At 43.8% G+C, this 13,688-nt stretch overlaps 1 protein-coding gene across 1 annotated transcript in view; it reads right to left on the reverse strand.

Annotated features, from left to right (window-relative positions):
- The window catches only part of RTN4IP1 (reticulon 4 interacting protein 1), a 68,915-nt gene that overhangs the window by 8,131 nt on the left and 47,096 nt on the right, over positions 1–13,688 (reverse strand). The window contains exon 8 of the mRNA XM_062186563.1: positions 3,540–3,632. Within this exon, the coding sequence (XP_062042547.1) occupies positions 3,540–3,632 (93 nt within the window). The remainder of the gene's footprint in view (positions 1–3,539; positions 3,633–13,688) is intronic.

Consider the following 13,688-nt stretch of genomic DNA (forward strand, 5'->3'; position numbering starts at 1 on the left):
TTTTAAAAATTTATTTGCGAGGCAAAGAGATAGAATGTATGCACTACTATTCTCTGATTCACTCCTCAAGTGCCTGCAACAGCCAGGCCTGGGCCAGGTGAAAACCAGGAGCTAGGAACTCCATCTAGGTCTCCCACATGGGTGGCAGGGATCCAACTATTGAGCCTTTACTGCTGCCTTGCAGGGTGTACATGAGCAGGAAGCTGGGGCTGGGAGCCAAGCCAGGGCTCAAACCCAGGCACTCACATTGCTTAGTCAAATGCCTGCCTCAAAGGAAGATTTCTTGAAAGAAAACTTTTCCTACTTTTTGGATTTTGAAGCTACTCTCAAAAACCAATTCTCAAACAACTCTCAGATACCTGCTAACTAGGTCATTAAACATCAGGCTGAAGCTTGGAAGAATTTAATGCCTCTGTCCAGTTTAATGAATCTCTAATAACCACATAATACATATGTAGATTACTGTGTTAGTCTTTCCAACTTGCCGGTTTAAATAGGTAGCAATTTCTCATGACCACGGAGAAGCAGGGAGAGGACAAGACAGCACATCTCATGATGGCAGCTGGTGTCACAAATCCAGCAGCACCGTCCCAGGGCCCTTCCCAACCCCTGCAGCTGGGTGAGGAGAGGAGGATCACGGGCAATAGGAACACTTCCCTGTCATCCTCCATCAAGAACACTGTAAGGATATCCACTTTGTACCAAGCCCTCTTTCAGCCATCCTATGGGTTATCTGCCAATTGAATAGGTAGAGACATATACGAGTCACCTCTCATCTCTGTTGGGTAAACAGCAATTTCCAGGCAGAGAGAGAAGCACAATATTTTGATTACAACAGAGCGATGGTAGGCATGCGGATGGCCTGGAGGTACCAGGACAAGCACAAGCATGCTGTGTACTTCTGAAGGTCAGAGTCCTCTTTAATAACAGGGTTCCACCTCAGGGCAGCACACACTTATCCCATGATAGCTCACTTCCTTCTTCCTACATGTAAAATGAGCCTCCCCGCGGGATGTGGGGGAACCATTCAGAGACACGCAGTCACAGTAGAGGCACAGAAACTCGTAACCAGAAGACCTGGGAAACAGTAACAAGCCATCACATAGTTCCTCGGCTGCAACAGATTTTACAATCCTACAAGCACAAAACACAGTCCACAGTTCACAAAACCATCCTTTCCAAAATCAACATGAAAAGATGCTGCGGCCAGCAAGGGGCAGGTGCCGGCAGGAGCAAGCCTACCTCAAGGGGGCGTCCCATGTCCATGTCCGAGTGTGGGTCACGTGACAGTAACACTGGCCCTGCTCCAACCCCTTTTCTTGCCCATTACAAAATGACAAGGATGAGGTCGGCGCCGTGGCTTAACAGGCTAATCCTCCGCCTTGCGGCGCCGGCACATCGGGTTCTAGTCCCAGTCGGGGCGCCGGGTTCTATCCTGGTTGCCCCTCTTCCAGGCCAGCTCTCTGCTATGGCCCGGGAGTGCAGTGGAGGATGGCCCAAGTGCTTGGGCCCTGCACCCGCATGGGAGACCAGGAGAAGCACCTGGCTCCTGGCTTTGGATCAGCGAGATGCGCTGGCCGCAGCGGCCATTGGAGGGTGAACCAGTGGCAAAAAGGAAGACCTTTCTCTCTCTCTCTCTCTCTCACTATCCACTCTGCCTGTCAAAAAAAAAAAAAAACCCACAAAAAACACAAACAAAAAAACACAACTCAATTACAGGGCTGGCATTGTGGTGCAGCAGCAGGTAAAGCCGCTGCCTGCCGTGCCAGCATCCCCCCCCCCCAAAAAAAAAAAAATGACAAGGATGAGACAATGCAGCCTAAGTCCCAAGTCAGCCTCAAGCTCTAAGGAAGTAGCTGAAATACCTGTGAGATAAGAATCACTGTGTCTATCATCATCTAAAATATACAATCCTCTAAAATATACAAGGTTTTCCATCCTCAAGTTCCTTACTGTCTCAATAAAATCACAAACACCAGCACCTGAACATGAGTTATCTTCCAGGTTATTCCTTCAGAAATAGATGGTCTGGGAAGTCAACACTATAGAAGAATCCAAATAAGAAAGTGGGAGCTGTGGGGCCCTTCAGCACCTAGGAGCCCTGGAAGCCCTTTAAACCCCACAAAAAGGATGACCAGACTGTCTGCAACAATCCCTTTTTTTCTAATTTTTTTTTTTTTTGACAGGCAGAGTGGACAGTGAGAGAGAGAGACAGAGAGAAAGGTCTTTCTTTGCCGTTGGTTCACCCGCTAATGGCCGCCGCACCGCGCTGTTCCGATGGCAGGAGCCAGGTGCTTATCCTGGTCTCCCATTGGGTGCAGGGCCCAAGCACTTGGGCCATCCTCCACTGCACTCCCTGGCCACAGCAGAGAGCTGGCCTGGAAGAGGGGCAACCGGGACAGGATCGGTGCCCCGACCGGGACTAGAACCCGGTGTGCCGGCGCCGCAAGGCGGAGGATAAGCCTGTTGAGCCACGGCGCCGGCCCTTTTTTTTCTAATTTTTTAAAGATCTATTTTATTTATTTGAAAGGCAGAGTTAGAAGACAGCTACAAAAACAGAAAGCTCTTCCAACTACTGATTTACTTCACCTCCCTAAATGGCTACAATAGCCCGTGCTGGGCCAGGCCGAAGGAGCCTGGAACCCCACCCTGATCTCTCACATGAGTGGAAGGGACCCAAGCACTTGGGCCATCTTCCACTGTTTTCTCAGGCCCATTAGCAGGAAGCTGGATCAGAAGTGGAGCAGCCTGGAGTTGAACTGGCAACCATATGGGATGCTGGCATCACAGGTGGTGTCTTAACCCTCTGCACCACAGCACCAGACTCACACAATCCCCTTTCTACAAGGTCCACTACAGGCCAGACAGATAATACCAATCAGCTGTCTCTATCCAAATCCTCATCAACCCTTAGCCACACCGTGGTCTTTGACCTTCTCAGATATCATTTACTTGCCCTTGATTTTATCACAATAGCATGGGAATTAGGAGATGTCTGGGCCAGATTTCTCACCTAGCCACGTGGCAATTTCAGAGTTCGCAGTGTTTGCTACCCTGACTCATCTGGAAACTTGCTTCATCTCAGACTAAAGCAGCTCCAGAATCAGCTAATGTAAACTCCCCAGTGTGTCCTCACCTGTGTGTGAGATCGCTTTCCCAGTGCCATCTTTTCAGGACCATTACCAAAACATTAGCATCCTAGTGTTGATCCCAGCCCTCCTACCACCTAAACAAGAGTCTCTAAGAAATCATATACTCTCCCTGGGCCTTGCCTCCTCATCTGTAAACCAAGAGGGCTCGACTAGCTGCAGGGAGATGCTACATCTGCGTCAGATATAACAGTCTATGTGACTCCCATGGAACTAGAACCAAAACAATGCACTTAAACTCGGCCACACGCGAGGCAGCACCTGCACTGGCAAAGCCTACCTCTGTAAATTTCCCACTGATGAGGCTCAATGGGCATGCCCACAAGAGGTGCTCTAGCAATAAGCTTTTCAAACAAAAGGTTTCCAACATGGGTTTCCACATGCACATACCTTTCCTGCATCCACCAGTTCCGCAATTTCATCCAGACATGGACCACTGGCCATGAAAAAGGCCCAGCGATAATGCACTCCTTGCCAGAAATGCTAAAAAGGGAAAACAAAACATGTCACACATAGAAAAGAATACTATCTGAGCCGGCGCCGCGGCTCAACAGGCTAATCCTCTGCCTTGCATTGCCGGCACACCAGGTTCTAGTCCCGGTCGGGGCACCGATCCTGTCCTGGTTGCCCCTCTTCCAGGCCAGCTCTCTGCTGTGGCCCGGGAGTGCAGTGGAGGATGGCCCAAGTGCTTGGGCCCTGCACCCCATGGGAGACCAGGAGAAGCACCTGGCTCCTGCCTTCGGATCAGCGTGGTGCACCGGCCGCAACACACCAGCCACAGCGGCCATTGGAGGGTGAACCAACGGCAAAGAAAGACCTCTCTCTCTGTCTCTCTCTCTCTCACTGTCCACTCTACCTGTCAAAAAAAAAAAAAAAAAAAAGAAAGAAAAGGATAATATCTGACTAAATGCAAAGTTAGGGAAAAGCATTTTCTGGATGACTCAGATGGACAAACTGACTTCCCATTTCCTGTCGACACAGTGCCTCACAGTGGACGCTCCACAAATGTCTAGTAAACGCGTGAACAAAGATACATCCATGCACCTCTGGCTGCTCCTGCAGGTGACTGACCATCAGGTATGCACAGGAAGCTCTCCCAAAACAGCTCAGCATCCTGGGTTTTTCCCCGGAAGGACTCAGGCACTAAAACCTCTAGGCTTTCCTACTGACATCTGAAGCCTGGAGGCAACAGAAAAGACACGTTTACCAAATCTGAACACGTTTAGGGGCAACGAGGCACCAAAATATATCCTTAGGCAAGAAACCCAAATGTGATTATTTTTTCCAGCTCTAAAAGAAATAAAGCAGCTTTAAAGCCAAAATAAAGCATAAGGTTCCTTAACACCATGACTTGGTTCCCCCCCATTTATAGAAATCACCGAACCATCCAATCTATGATGGGATCAAACCTCTCCTGATAAAGATGAACAAAATCCTACACCCGGGTTTGTGGCCACTCTACCAAAGCTGTCAGTCTTCCTACTGGAGACAAGGTGGGCCATTATGACAAAAGTTAACTCACGCTTCCCAGGACAGGTCAATGAACTCCCCAACCACTAGATGGGAGTATCAAAGGTAAAACACGGTTAGCCAGTACCCCACTGATGCCCTCCCTGCTGACCCACACCGCTAGTGAGCTCAGCCTTGTCTTCCAGAGCTCACCCCCAGCCTCACAACCTCTCTGCGAGATATCAGCCACTAGCACAGCCTGCAGCTAGCAAGTACAATGGCACTGCCCACTACCCTAGCTCAGGCACTTAACAGTTGCATTATTTTGGTCAGACTATGTCTTTCAGCCCATCTCCTGGCCTATGAAAGAGTGTTACCACCTCTTAGCTCACAGGATTGTTGAAAGGTTTAAATGAAAAAGTATATAAATGCCTGATTCAAAATAAGTATTTTGTCCTCGAGGTTGGTGCTATGGCATACCAAGTTAGGCTGCTGCCTATGACATCACAATCTCATGTCAGAGTGCTGGTTCCAGTCCCAGCTGCTCCGCTTCTGATCCAGCTTCCTGTTAATGTGCCCGGGAAGGCAGCAGAAAGTGACCCAAGTGTTTGGGCTTCTGCCACCCACACAGGAGGCCTGGATAGTGACACTGGCTCCTGGCTTTGGCCTGGCCCAGGCCTGGCTGTTGTGGCCATCTGGGGAATAAACCAGCAGATGAAAGATCTATCTAACTCTGACTTTCAAATAAATAAATAAATCTTTAAAAAAAAATTTTTTAAATTAAGTATTTGTCCAGGGCTTAAAATAAAGCTTAATGAGCAAAGAATAGGACAATGGCAAGTCAGGGTTTAAGAATGTATAAAGAAAAGAAAAACCCAAGTTACATATCTCCTGGATGGGACAGTCAAGATGGTGGAATGGGTAGGGGGGAGCTGACTGCTCTAGTCTAGGGAAAGAGAGATAAAAAATAGTGGAGAGACGCAGTCTCAGGGAAGAGTCAGAGAAAAAATGGGAGGAAACTCCATGAAAATTACAAGGATACCGTGGACCCATGTGGAGGGTGTGGACATGCACAACTCAGGATCCCAGGAGCCAAGAGCATTAGTACCAGCTTTGGAGTGAGATGAGATCAGACTGCAGGAGCCCAAGCCACTGGCAATAAGGCTGCAGGAAGAGCCTAGAGGGAGTCTGGCTCAGAGCCCTGTGGCAGACAGTTCACATTTTTCTCTCCCCTACCACCTGGCATCAGCATTCTGTAATTAGCTGAGAGAGGGCAGGTGCCATTTTGGACATATGCACCAGCTGCACCAGCTCCTGTCTGCGCCCAGCAACCAGCTGAGAGGAGACGTTTGAGCCTGGCTAGCTGGGAGAACTGACAGGTGTCTGGGAGCTCCTGATTGTGGGAGCCTTGTGAGCCAGGACTGTGAAAACACTGTGGCTGCCTGGGAGGGTACACGGTGTGGCTAGGACTTCTGTGGGCAGTGCTACCCTGGTGAGAGTCATTGCTGCAGGATTCATGTTCACACTGAGGACTGCAAGGATGCTTTGTGTGCATCCTGTGGCAGTGTGGATAAAAACTGTACCCACTGGGGCTAGTGCCCAGGCATTGGTCCCCACTGAGTAGAAGGGGTGAGCATGAAAATACACCAAACAGAGCTGAACAAACCTCTCCTCTGATTAAAAAAAAAAGAGAGAGAGAGAGAGAGAGATTTACTATGCCCAACTTGGGTGTCACTTAGATACTCCCCTCACCCTGGAGCACTGAACAGAGCTGTCTGTCTACACCCAGCACATGCCTCAGGGTATTCACTGAAAGAGCAAATACTCCAATAAGGCACAGAGGCATAGTTCAAAGAAAAAAGCCATCACAGAGAAAGGAAGGAAAAAAAAAGTATCATAACAAATGTCTAATAATAAATGTAGCAATTCAAGAAACAAGAATAAGGAAGACAATATGACACCCCCAAAAGAATACAACACTTCAATATGTGAAGATGAAGAGACTGACAAAATGCCAGAAACAGAATTCAAAAAACTGATTGTAAGATAACTTAGAAGTAATCAGAAGGAAATTCATAAATTAAAGAAATCCATACATGGCATGAATGAAAATTTAAGCTTTTAAAGAGAAATCAAAACATGAAGAATTCAATAGAACAAATAAAAATGTGGTAGAAAGCTTTAAGAACAGACTAAGGGAGACAGAAGAAAGAACATCCCAAGTTAGAAGGCAAATGGTTGGAAATTTTACAGACAAAAAAAAAAAAAAAAGAGGAAGAGGAAGAAGAAGAAGAAGAAATAAGAAAACTAAAAAACAGCATCAGATATTTATGGGATGCTATCAAATGACCCAAAATATGGGTCTTAGGAGCTCCTGAAGGTGTGCAAAGAGAAAGAATTAAAAGTCTCTTTAGTGAAATACTTACAGAAAACTTCCCTAATTTGGAGAAGGAAAGAAACATCTAAGTATAGGAAGCACATACAACTCCTAATAGACATGACTAGAAAAGATCTTCACCATGACATATTGTAGTCAAATTCTCCACAGTAAAACATAAAGAAAAGATTCTAAAATGTGTATGAGAGAAACACCAAATTACTTTCAGAGGATTTCCAATTAGATTCACAGCTGACTTCTCATCAGAAGCCCTACAGGCTAGGAGAGAATAGTGAGATATATTCCAAGTTTTATGAGAAAAAAATGTCAACCCAGAATACTGTACCCTACAAAGCTCTCATTTATGAATGAAGGTGAAATAAATACCTTTCATAACAAACAGAAATTGAAAGACTCTATTATCACTCATCCAGCCTTAGAAAAGATACTCAAGGATATGCTACACAGAAGCACAGAAACATACTCATCACTATGAAAGAAGGTGAAGGCAGAACACATCCCAGTAAAAGTACAAAGGAAATCCAAAGTGAACATTAGGAATATGTATGGAAAAATAGCAGGGCCAAGTCATTACTTATCAACAGTCACCTTGAATGTAAATGGCCTCAACTCTCCAGTTAAAAGATACAGACTGGCTGAATGGATTAAAAAACAAAACCCATCTGTTTGCTGCCTACAAGAAACATACCTCACCAATAAAGATGCATGCAGACTGAAAGTGAAAGGATGGAAAAAGATAATCCATGTTAACAGAAACCAAAAAAGAGCTGGTGTAGCCATATTAACATCAGACAAGATAAACTTTAATACAAAAAAAGTTAAAAGAGACAAAGAAGGGCACTATGTAATGATTAAGGGATCAATTCAACAGGAAGATGTAACTATTATAAACATATATGCACCTAATTACAGGGCACCGAGCTATTTAAAAGAAATGTTAATGGATCTAAAGAGAGATATAGACTCAAATACAATAGTAATGGGGGACTTTAATACCCCACTTTCAGCAATAGACAGATCAACCAGACAATCAGCAAGAAAAGAAAATTAATCAACACTATAGACCAAACAGACCTAGCAGATACCTACAGAACTTTTCATCCTACAGATGCAGAATGCACATTCTTCTCAGCAGTGCATGGAACTTTCTCTAAGATAGACCACATGGCTAGGCCATAAAGCAAGTCTCAGCAAATTAAAAAAATCAAAATCATACCATGCAACTCTCTGACCACAATGGAATTAAGCTGGAAATCAACAAATCAGAAATGGCTAAAACATATGTAAACACATGGAGACTGAACAACATGTTCCTGAATGAACAGTGGGTCACTGAAGAAATCAAAAGAGAAATAAGAACATTTCTGGAAATGAATGAAGATGATAATATAACAGCAAAAGTAGTGTGAAGAGGAATGTTTACAGCAATCTGTGCTTACATCAAGATATTGGAAAGGCATCAAATAAATGAGGTATCAATATCTCTCAAGGACTTAGAAAAACAACAGCAACCCAAACCCAAAAATAGTAACAGAAAAGAAAAAAATCAGAGAATAAACCAACTTGAAACAAACAAAAAATACAAAAGATCAGTGAAATGAAAAGCTGTTTTTTTTGAAAAAATAAACAAAATTGACACAACATTGGCCCAACTAACCAAAAAAGGAAGAAGACCCAAATCAATAACATTAGAGATAAAAAAGGAAATGTAACAACAGACACCACAGAAATAAAAACAATTATCAGAAATTACTACAAAGAGCTGTATGCCAACAAATTAGGAAACCTAGAAGAAATGAACAGATTCCTGGACAGACACAACCTACCTAAATTGAGCTACAAAGACACAGAAAACCTAAACAGACCAATAATCAAGATGGAAATTGAACCACTAGTAAAGATCCTCTCAGCAAAGAAAAGCCCAGGTCTAGATGGCTTCACTGCTGAATTCTACCAGACATTTAAAGAACTAACTCCAATTCTTCTCAAGCTATTCAAAACAATTGAAAGGGAGGGAATCCTCCCAAACTCCTTCTATGAAGTCAACATCAACTTAATTCCTAAACCTGGAAAAGATATAACAGAGAAAGAGAACTATAGACCAATTTCCCTGATGAACATAGACACGAAAATCCTCACCAAAATACTAGCCAGTTGAATGCAACAACACATCAGAAAGATCATTCATCCAGACCAAGTTTGGATTTATCCCTGGTATGCCAGGATGGTTCAACATTCAGAAATCAATCAATGTGATACATTACATTAACACACTGAAGAACAAAAACCATATCATTATCTCACTAGATGTAGAGAAAGCATTTGATAAAATATAACACCCTTTCATGATGAAAACTGTAAGCAAATTGGGTATGGAAGGAACAGTACTCAACACAATCAAGGCAATTTATGGAAAATCTACAGCCAGCATCCTATTGAATGGGGAAAAGTTGGAAGCATTCCCACTGAGATCTGGAACCAGACAAGGATGTCCATTCTCATCATTGCTCTTCAACACAGTCCTGGAAGTCTTAGCCAAAGCCATTAGGCAAGAAAAAGAAATCAAAGGGATACAAATTGGGAAAGAGGAAGTCAAACTATCCCTATTTGCAAATGACATGATTCTACATAGAGGGGATCCAAAAGCTTCCACCACGAGACTATTTGAGCGAATGGAAGAGTTTGGAAAAGTAGCAGGATATAAAATCAACACACAAAAGTCAATAGCCTTTGTATTCACAGAGAATGCCATGGCTGAGAAAGAACTTCTAAGATCAATCCCATTCACAATAGCTACCAAAAAAAAAAAAAAAAAAAATCATATGCCTTGGAATAAATTTAATCAAGGAGGTGAAAGATCTCTATAATGAGAATTACAAAATATTAAAGAAAGATTAGAAGACACCAAAAAATAGAAAAATCTTCCATGCTCATGGATTGCAAGAATCAATATCATAAAAATGTCCATACTAGCAAAAGTAATTTACAGATTCAATGCAATACCAATCAAAATATCAAGGACATTCTTCCCCTATACAGAAAAAATGATGCTGAAATTCATATGGAAACACAGGAGACCCCAAATAGTTAAAGCAATCTTACGCAACAAAAACAAACCCAGAGGCATCACAATACCAGATGCCGAGACATACCACAGGACAGTTATAATCAAAACAGCCTGGTACTGGTACAAAAACAGATGGACGGACCAATGGAACAGAATAGAAATGGCAAAAATCAACCCACATATCTACAACCAACTTTTCTTTGACAAAGGAGATAAAATCAATCCCTGGCAAAAGGACAGTCTCTTCAACAAGTGGTGCTCGGAAAACTGGATCTCTACATGCAAAAGTATGACGCAAGACCCCTACCTTACACATTACACAAAAATCCACTCAAAATAAAGACCTAAATCTGCAACCCAATACCATCAAATTATTAGAGAGCATTGGGGAAGCCTGTGAGACAATGGCATAGGCAAAGAGTTCTTTGAAAAGATCCCAGAAGCATAGGCAATCAAAGCCACAAATGACAAATGGGACTACATCCAATTGAGAAGTTTCTGTACTGCAAAAAAAAAAAAAAAAAAAAACACCCAGCAAAGTGAAGAGGCAACCAACAAATGGGAGAAAATATTTGCAAACTATACAACTGAGAAAGGATTAATTTTCACAATCTATAAAGAGCTCAAGAAACTCAACAACAAAACAAACAACCCAGTTAGGAATGGGCAAGGGGCTGTTGCTGTGGCATAATGGGTAAAGCTGCTGCCTACAGTGCTGGCATTCTATATGGGCACCAGGTTAGGGGTCCAGCTGCTCTACTTCTGATCCAGCTCTCTGCTGTGACCTGGGAAAGTAGTAGAAGATGGCCTAAGTTCTTGGGCCCCTGCACCCATGTGGGAGACCAGGATGAAGCTCCTGGCCTTGGCTTTGGATTGCCTCAGCTCCAACTATTTGGGGAGTAAACCAGCAGATGGAAGACCTCTATCTGCTGCTGCCTCTCTGTAGCTCTGCCTTTCAAATAAATGAAAGAAAGGAAGGAAGGAAGGGAGGGAGGGAGGGAGGGAGGGAGGGAGGGAGGAAGGAAGGAAGGAAGGAGTGTGCAAAGGACTTAAACACACATTTTTCAAAAGAGGAAACCCAAATGGCCAACAGACACATAAAAAAATGCTCAGGATCAGTAGCCATCAGGGAAATGCAAATCAAAACTACAATGAGGTCTCACCTCACCTTCATTAGAATGGCTCTCATACAGAAATCAACAAACAACAAATGCTGGCAAGGATGTGGGGGAAAAGGTACCCTAAGCCACTGTTGGTGGGAATGTAAACTGGTACAGCCACTGTGGAAGACGGTATGGAGATACCTCAGAAGTCTGAATATAGGCCTACCATATGACCTAGCCATTCCACTCCTGGGAATTTACCCACAGGAAATGAAATCAGCATATGAAAGTTATCTGTACCCTCATGTTTATTGTGGCTCAATTCATAATAGCCAAGATATGGAAATCAACCCAAATGCCCATCAACTGAAGATTGGATAAAGAAATTATGGGATATATATACCACAGAATACTATACAGAGGTTAAAAAAAGAAATCCTGTCATTTGCAACAAAATAGATGAAACTGGAAAAACATTATATGTAGTGCAATAAGCCAGTCCCAAAGGACAAATATAGGTTCTCCCTGATCTGTGATGACTAATAGAGCACCCAAAAGGTAATCTATAGAAGTGGAATTAACACTTTCAGATGCAATGACTGTGAATAGCCCTTGCCTTGACTGTTGAGGAACAATTTTTTGACTTTTTTTTTTTTTTTACTTAGTATAGAGTTGATCGTATGTGTATAAAGCTAACTGAAAATAGATCTTAGTAAAAAAATAAGAATGGGAATAGGAGAGGGAGGAGGAAGTGGGGTAAGAGTATGGACAGGAAGGTATGGTAGGAAGAATCACTATATTCTTAAAGTTGTATTTATGAAAAGCAAGAAATTTATATTCCTTAAGTAAAAAGTTTCTGGGGGTGGGGGAAGAACCCAAGATTTTGCCTAGGTAAAGCCCCATACTGGAGTGCCTGATCAGTTGAATGCCCATATGGTTTCTCATCTGATCCAGAGAAACTGTGAGAGCTAAAGGAGTCACCATTAATCCACAGGACAGTAAAGGCAGATCAGAGTCAGGCTTCCTCTGGAATCACTGTCCACATTCCAATGAGCTACAGGCTCCTCTCCATCCCTGGGCAGCAGGGCAGTGCCTGGCTGGCAGAGGTCTCCAGAGGAACTGCTCTTGTACCTGAGCAGCCTCAGTAAGCCATTCAATGATCAGCCTCTTCTGTGTGTGCCATGGCCTGAAAAGGGCTGGGAGGCAGTGGTCTAGGCAACTACCTTCCAAGGAAAATGAAACAAAGCATTGTTTGAAGGCTTACCTGGCTAGATTCCAGAGCGCCGAGCATGTCCCAAGCTGGCGGTGGGCCCAGTTAATGGTAATCGTAGGAGACGTGTGTAAGTACTTCTCCCTCAGGTCTGCCCTCACAGACGCAGTGAAGACTCTGATCATTGTGTAGGGTGTTGAGGAAGGGACGGAAATGGTCACAACTGCTCCATCGTGGGTAATTCTTTGTAACATGTTGCTCATAAAGTGAAACCATTGGTCTGCAAGAGCAGGGTTTGTATATTCTGCTGGAAGTGTGTGTGTGTGTGTGTGTGTGTGGGGGGGGTGTCTATGTGTTTTTTCCCAGGCTATTATAGGAGAGAAAATAAACCACAGCTGGCAGGAGCGTGGGAGGCATGACAATGAGGCTTTTACTTGTGCACATTCTAGAAAGACATCGGAAACTGCTTAAAAGGTTTTCACATGAGATTACCACGATCGCCTTTCAAGTGGGGGGGAAGGAGAAAATGAAGAAAGCTGTGTCTGTTTTACTCTCAGAGGACAACTCTGAAGATTGCCTCGTAAGAGGTCTTACTGAAGAACAAATTGAAACTAGAAAAGTTAAATTTTAAAGCACTGGAAAGTAGGTTTTGTGAAAAGAGAAAGAGAAGAGGATACAAAGACAGCTAAGACTGCTGTCTCTACTACACAGTACCCTGTGAGCACTGTTTCTCACTGCGCTCAGAATCAAACAAAAATACAGAACACGTGGAGGCCAGTGCTGTGGCTCGTAGGCTACATCTCCACCTGCAGCACCGGCATCCCCTGTGGGCGCCGGTTCATGTCTTAGCTGCTCCTGTTCTGATCCAGCTCCCTGCTGATGGCCTGGGAAGCAGCAGAAGATGGCCCAAGTGCTTGGGCCCCTATACCTGCAATGAGACCGGGAAGAAGCTCTTAGCTTCAGATTGGCCCAGCTCCAGCAGTTGCAGCCATCTGGGAAGTGAACCAGCAGATGGAAGACCTCTCTGTCTCTTCCTCTCTCTGTGACTCTGCCTCTCAAATAAATAAATAAATTCTTTAACCAACAACAAGCACACACACAGAGAACTCCAGCTGGAGTTGTTCATCTCTGCTGCCCAGACCTGCCAGTGTTTCCTAAGAACTGAGTCATGGTCTCCTCTCCTGGAGCTCAACCTCACCAACTCTAAGTATTTTGTAGAACACAGAATTTAAGAGACCAAAGTGCTCAAAGTCACGTCCTGAAAGATCCCAAATTAATTTAATTTCTAGAATAAAGAATCAATTAAGGATAA

This window comes from Lepus europaeus, chromosome 3, assembly GCF_033115175.1.
Source record: "Lepus europaeus isolate LE1 chromosome 3, mLepTim1.pri, whole genome shotgun sequence".
Classification (NCBI taxonomy): Eukaryota; Metazoa; Chordata; class Mammalia; order Lagomorpha; family Leporidae; genus Lepus; species Lepus europaeus.